Here is a 7,279-nt window from a genome sequence, read left to right as displayed (position 1 = left end):
TTATGTAAAGGCCATGTGCACTCCTGGGTACAGCTCAAACCATTTGAGAAAACACTCCCTAGAGCTGTGTTCTTACCACTGTCCAGCTGCAGATCATTTTGCTGACACTGCTGAGCCAAAGTTGTGTGAGCGGTCCTAGCCCATTTCACTACACATGGTAAATTAAATCTAGATACCTGCTGATATTGCATGTACTCAGACTAGGAATACTCACTATGGCTCTAATTTACTGTTAGTTAAAAAGTTTCAGAAGGTATTTCAAGAGTTTGTTAACAGCTCTTGTGAGAGAACAAACCTTATACTGCTTTCTGTAGTACTTTTGGTAGAAGTCTGTAATGCAGACTCTAAGGATTATCTGTGCTGCAAAGTGGTAAAATTTCATAAAGTAGAGCTGCCCATGGAAAACCCTGTTTGAGACAAGGCATGTACATAGAGCTGAGGCTTTTTAATCTTCATTATATACCTGCAGCAGTTTATTACAGACCTATTGCAGTTCTGCAGAACAGCTTTTGCTTCCCCATGCAGCATGTGGTGGCAAAAGGTTTTTTTAATGTTAAGAGATGAACTGGGGTTGTGATCTTCCTGGCTTGGGCTTCTTTCTGGTCATCAGCCCTTAACTCTCCCTGCAGCAGTAGGTGCCACCACTTTGCTCCACCCTTCAGCAGTACATGTAAATCGGGGGCAGGCCAGGGAGTTCCAGCTTAGAGAGATGGTCCCTGCCTGTCAGGACCTCAGTAAAGGCTCAGCTAGCAGTACAACTGGACTATGTCTTGTCGACGTTGTTATAAGGTGGGCAGAAAGACGGAAGTTTCATCCATCCTCTTTTCTCCTGTTGTTGCCGTGTATGGTGTGAGAACTGCTGCATGTGATAGGCTTCAGTGACGGGTTTTGGACCTCTTCCTTCTGCTCAAGCTTTTCTGGAGGATCTCACGGTACTTCAGCCTGCAGGAAAAATGTACTTGGGAAATCACGTTAGGTAAGGCTCCCTAAACTGCCAGGGAACATCTCTAGCAGAGGATGCTTTTCTTTTTAGCAGTGCTTTTTTTTTGGTTGATAATCGGGCCAGGAAGCTGAAAGGAACAAATGTACCTGGAACTGTGAGTGAAGGTTAATGTTTTCCTCTTGCCTTTGCTGCTTTTGTAACTGGTGGCAACAACTAGTTGTGGTAATGAAATGCACAGCTAGTGACATTTTTGTCTGGTTGTTAACCAGAAGATGCATGGAATCTCTAACTTTCTGGAAGTAAGACTAATCTGTATGTCCCTGTTCTCTGCCTGCCCCACTCCGGCCTCCGCCCCCCACCCCCCAAATTTTAAGGAATAATTTGATATTTTTTATGTGTTAATTCGAATTACTGCTGGTATAAAATATTTATAGTTTATATTATCAATGCTTGATAAAGCTTTGAAAAAGATTTTCCCTTCCCCTCCCAGCCTCCGTCTTCGTTTGGTGTTTGTGTCTTTTTAACACAAATTTATTTCAGATCTTTATTTTTTGTAGAATTCTTTTCACTGTTACTCTGGTCTGCCAGGCTGTTCATTTAGGAAAAGGTAAGGAGAACTTCGTGTTTCCCTCTTCCTCAACCGTGTTTCTTAAGTACATTTACAGTATGTATTGATTTATTAATAGCTACCATTCTCCTCCATACCTGCACTTCTTGTCCAGGCAGTGAAAAAGAAGAGCTTGAAGAATATATGAGAAGTCTCAATGCCACAGCACAAAGGCAGCAGCCCAAGAACGAAGGGACTATGATAAATACTCTCAGTGACATGAATCAGAGTTATGAAAACAGAAAGCAACAGAATTCCAGGGCACTGGTACCTTTCACTGGGATTACGGAGAGTAGGTAACATTATTTATTTAAACAATGCCATAAAAATGGCTTTAAAAAATATTGTATCACAGTGATGCATTGACTGCTGTCCTGGAAGATTCCAGCTGTCTGGTTTACTGTGACTGTTCATTTAAACTATGCCCGGGGCCACTTAGGAAATGGTGATAAAAATTTAAGGTAGAACCTGCAAAAGGTGGTAATGGAAAACAGGGAAGAGTGCTAGGAATTAAGAATGGGTTGGTCCCATATTTCTTGACAAAAAATCATTTAATTCAAAAATAAAAGTTACAGTACTAATAGAAAAGAAAAACCAACAACAACAAAAAAACCCCAAAAAACCAAGAACCAAAAAACCCCAAACAAACAAACATAAAACTTGTAAAAACAACCAAGTACAGACTTCTGTTTCTTCCCACCTATATAAAGTTTTAGATAGGCTTGAGGAGGGAGCGTTCCCCTCCCCTCTCAAAACTAAGCAACTCTTCCCAGTATCAAAGCCTCCTTTATTCAAAAATAAGTACCACTTCTCAGTGAAAATGCCCCATTTCTTATTGAGACTGAAACCTGCCTCTGTCAAAGTGAAATATTTCATTTGAATAGATACTGCTGCTACAGGATTTGCCAGGCGTTGCTTCTTGACCGTCCTTTAATCCCAAGTAGTTTACTTCTAATCCTTAACTAAACAAACTGGGTTTAACTGAACAAACATTCCTAACAGGCAGATAATTTTATTATCTCTAAAGACAATAAAACTAGATATTCTTAAGACCCTTTGGCAACTGGAGAGACCTGAGAGAACAAGTGAGGAAAAGAGGAGGTTCAAAGCCCCTGGGATGATTAGTAAACTCTAACATTGTCTTGCAGGTAAAAAACTGAACAGGCACTGCTGCCAAAATGGAGGGACCTGTATCCTAGGGGCTTTCTGTGCCTGCCTAAAGCATTTCACTGGCAGATACTGTGAACATGATGAGCGGCAAAGGTAAAAACCAGAGCAAAGCCAGAGACAGTGAGCAAGGTGCTCTGGAGAGTTATTTTCTGTGGTGGGATCAGGGACGTACCAAATGTCTCCCTTGTCCTTGACAGCAACTGCGGCAGCATTGCCCATGGTGCCTGGGTGCTGAAGGGCTGTTGGCTGTGTCGGTGCGGCTATGGTACTCTGAACTGTCTCTCAGAAATAATGCACGATAACTGTGGTAAGGAATGGCATTAAATCAACCATTTTTATCTTGTGAGTATCAGAATTGCCTTCTGCAAAGATGAGGTACTCAGAGGACTTTGTATGTGCTCTATTTAGGCTTCTGCAGTGGCCTGCTTTGCTTCAGAGAATGAATTAGTGACACAGTAAATAATACTGCTGTTGCCTGTACAGCACATCACATAAAGGACTTTGAGATCTTTATAATCCTTTGCAGTACGAAACTTTCCCCTATTTTGACTGAAAATTACAGGGATAAAATGTTTCTCTGTTCTGCAAAACCTGCTCATGTCTATGACTTGCCACTTAACCAGGACAAATTGTACAAGTAACTATATCCGAGAATAGAAATATCTTTCTTAGATGAGGAAAGAAAAAACAGTAGTGTAAGCCGGTGTGGCAGAAGTAGAAACCAGTATTACACTAGAGGAACAAGTGCTGAAAACTTGCATGTTCTTGCATTAGCTACATAACACATAAGTTGCAGAAAATAGGTCTGAACCTTATTTTAAGATGTGTATCCCAATCTTAAAATATTCTTGTACAGAGCTCTACAAATGAGTACACTTCACAAAAAATACATAGCCATAGTACTCATCAGTTCGAAGTAGTAGTACCTAGTCTCCTCAAAAGCACTATATAACTTTAAGTCAAGTCTTTATATATCAGCCTGTGAAAATCCCTGTAAAAATATTTGAGTATTTTTGAAAAAAAAAAGCATATCAGCAAGCATAAATATGAAAGGATTGTGTTACAGATAATTTATTTTCCACAGAGAACTGGCTACTGAGGTCCAGATTATTTCAGTACTCTGAGATTACTAATAAGAGTTTAATATTATTTTATTTCCAGTGGTAAAGTTAATGCAAAATGTTCTTGCTCTTCTGCATCCATGATGTCTCATCCCACTCTGTGCTGTAATATATATTCCTTCAGTTGTGCCAACATCACTAGTTAGCAGGGTAAGAAAACAGACCTAAATAGCTTCAAGATTCATTTGCACCCCAAGGAACTACCAGCCTTTCCCGATTCTTGTCTGAGTAGCAATGCATTGAAGCTGTGACTCCTGACTTATACCACCAACTTGGAAGTAAATAAAAATTCCAAAACTTCAGCCTCCTAGGTCCCCAGGATATGTCCTACTGTGAGATAAGCCCACAAGTCCAAAGAAGTGAAAGGCAAAAGAAAGGTGACACTCCTATCTTTGCAACGACAACGAAAGACAGAAGGGGGAAAAAAAACCCAACCAAAACCAAACCAAACCAAACCTCAGACCTCAACAAAAAACCACAAACCCCTGCCAAAATCAAAATCCCACTACACCACCAAAACCCTTTTTGTCTTGAAGTCTTCTGTATTGACAAATGATGTGTGGCACGCAACTGGCTAGATAAACTCTACTGAAGAGTTGAATGTTAAAGTTCCCTTGGGTGTTGGCTTTTGAATCAGCTCTATTGTTTCCCAATACAGGAGCAAAATACCTAACAGGCCTCACCAAGCTCAGTAAAAGCAGTCTACTGCTTACTACTCTGGAGCTCAGCCTAACAAAGGCAATAAAGGCGACAGTGGAGAATCGTCTGCTTGTCCTCTGAACAGAGACTCAGTGGTTTTCACATGCATGAGGGTATGGCTTTCTGCTTGTGCTAATAAATGAAGCCCTTTCTTGTTAAAGGAAGGGTTAAAAGGCTACAGGCAGACTTGAGTGCATACCTCTTGTGAAGATCTTGCTCTTGCTTTGCTTGGTATTTACTTTTGATTATTCTGAGACTAATGCCTGCAAGAGCTGATAAGTGCTATCAGTTGCTCCTCAAACGATCACTGATGGGACATCTATTCACATCTCTCCCCTGAGAATAGGGTCTTTGATTGGCTTTAACAGCTGATACCTTTAACTTAAGTACTTGTGAGATTTCAGGGACTTTCAAAGTGTGTTGAAAATCCTTATGTTTTAAAATTTGCCTATTTCAGTCATTAACAATTTTCTTTTCTTTATATTTTTTTAGAACTGAAATCAGAAAGGGAGGAAATTACCAGGCTATATTCTAATGGGCTAAGATTACAGCAAACCATGTTTGTGCTCAGTTGCCTGCTCACTGTACTCCTGGAGCTCTGCTGCTGGCAGTTGTGAAACTGGACAAAGGGAAATACCTTAGGGCTGATGTAACCCTCACCAACTACAACTTTTTTCTTCTGTAAGGTACAGGGAACACTTCTACCTACCTACATGTTGGAGGCAGATTATGATGTATTAGTTAATGCTAAAATGTTTCAATTGTTATAAATTCAGATTATATGAATGTGAAGTATTTATTATTATATTATTACTACTATTAATGTCTGATTTTAATGATTCTTTTAGTTCTAAAATACTGTTCTTCCAGTGGAAGAGAAAAAATTCTCAATGTTCTATGCCTTAAGTCTTGTAAATTATAGTAATTTCCTTTGTACACAGTACACCTCTTTTAACAAATAAAGATGACTTCATTTCTGAAGAGCTTTTATGTTTGCTTTTATTTAAACTTGAAAATTCTTATCTACCATTTGTCATTCGATTGTATCCTGTAACAAAACAGTAAGAAAAGAGCAGGGCAGAAGGAACAATCTGAAATTTGAAGAGATAAGGAGGAGTTTAAGGGTAGATATATTTCAAACCCTAACATATAGAAGAACTCTAAAAGTTACATAGTCTTTCTGGTTTTACTATTGTTTATTATAGCTCTGTATATTCTTAGGCAGGAAGTATGTTTCTTAAGAACACATAGCAGATACTGATTTGTCTTTCAGTGGTATATTTTATTTCACATCCTAGGAACAGGAGTTCTCCTTTATTTTTAAAAGGACAACAAGAGCAACTTCTGAACGTTTTATATAGGAAATCTGTCTTGATTTATATATACCATTTAAATATTAGTATTTCTGGACTGTAAAATAAAAAATGCTTGGAATGTGCAACTGCATTTGTAATGGAAGTTTATAAAATACCAGAAATACATTTGTTTAAAAAAAAAATGCAAAGAGATTCCAAAATAGTACCTACATTGAATGTGGAGCTACCACCTAGAGACAATCATATTTATAATTTTGTTGGTTAAAAACATTATTGATTCATAAAATCCTTAAGTACTTTTAAAAGTTCAATATATTTAATCTTAAAATTTCTTTATTTCTTTGGTGACACAAACCAAGACAACAGTCCAGTTATTAAGTGGAGAATTATCCATCACCAACAAATGGCTTAATATTGTGGATGCTTTTGAATCTATGACCATCCATTAACAGACTTTTAAAGGGATTAATTGTGTTAACACATATTAATGTTGAATACTGCAAAGTATTCAGCCTGCTCCTTTCCACACCCTAGACTTGAGTGGAAAGAGTAATGCTTCCCAGTCTTCACTTAGGACTAGACTCACTAGATTCACTCTTCACTTAAGATCAGACTCACACTAGACCAGAAACAGTCCTTTTCTCCCAGAAACTCATCTGTATCCATATGCTTGTGTTTCCACAGACTTTGAATAGGAGGTACTAGCAATGGATAATTAAATATCTAAGAGAACAGCTGGAGGAAAATAGTCATGCCTTTATTTATCAGATGTTGAAATTGCAGGAATGCGATTGTGAAAATATCTTGCTTTGCTATAAAGTCTGTAGACAGCTTGTCATGTTCTTCAGACAAGCTTTACTTTTTGAAGAAAAGCAGCAATATATGTGGAAAGTACAGTAAAAATGTATGTGAAGTAATTCTTATTTTTATCTCAACAGAATACAGAGCCATAAAAGATTACAATTAACAAAAGGAAAGAGTTGTCTAAGACAGCGTTTACAACAGAAGAGCTATTTCTGTTGCAATAACATCCATAGCAGATTTAATCAGGAAAAGCTGATCTGGGATAACTCCTTACATAGATCTGCCTATGTGTCTGCAAGAGTCACCTTGATGAAGCTATACATTATTGGGTTGGTATGAATTAGATCAATTACAAAGTCTAGCAAAGCAATATTTTCCTGCTGTACCAAAACATCAGTCCAAGGCACCTAATTAGAAGGAGCAAGATACAGTTTTAAAACATTGAATGGGGAACTTAACTTCGTAAGTGATTATAATTAATGTCAGTGTAAATCACTACTCACTCGGAATGCTAGGATTTGAAAATTTTTTCCTGTGTACCTAGAAGAAGTGATAGAAGGTTTTTGTTTGTTTGTTTGTAAGATAACAGTTCCTTTTCTTTCTCCCTTGTGCCATTGTG

The 7,279-nt window shown here is 38.1% G+C and overlaps 1 protein-coding gene across 1 annotated transcript; it reads left to right on the top strand.

The window, feature by feature from the left end:
- Positions 1-953: 953 nt before the first annotated feature.
- Positions 954-5,157, top strand: LOC106884684 (cryptic protein-like). Its single transcript, XM_014936212.1, has 6 exons — positions 954-976; positions 1,501-1,550; positions 1,666-1,842; positions 2,699-2,813; positions 2,918-3,027; positions 5,033-5,157. The coding sequence occupies exons 1-6, from the start codon at positions 954-956 to the stop codon at positions 5,155-5,157; spliced, it is 600 nt and encodes a 199-aa protein (XP_014791698.1).
- The last annotated feature ends 2,122 nt before the right edge of the window (positions 5,158-7,279 follow it).

Source organism: Calidris pugnax, unplaced genomic scaffold (genome assembly GCF_001431845.1).
Source record: "Calidris pugnax isolate Ruff unplaced genomic scaffold, ASM143184v1 scaffold2, whole genome shotgun sequence".
NCBI classification, from domain to species: Eukaryota; Metazoa; Chordata; class Aves; order Charadriiformes; family Scolopacidae; genus Calidris; species Calidris pugnax.
This window is presented reverse-complemented; position numbering and strand designations above follow the sequence as displayed.

Bases quoted from the DNA above. Each gene is read 5' to 3' on its own strand.
- LOC106884684 (XM_014936212.1), top strand. From the start codon at position 954: ATGTACTTGGGAAATCACGTTAG. The intron at 1,551-1,665 runs GTAAGGAGAACT...CTTCTTGTCCAG, and splicing joins GGCTGTTCATTTAGGAAAAG to GCAGTGAAAAAGAAGAGCTT. The intron at 3,028-5,032 runs GTAAGGAATGGC...ATATTTTTTTAG, and splicing joins AATAATGCACGATAACTGTG to AACTGAAATCAGAAAGGGAG.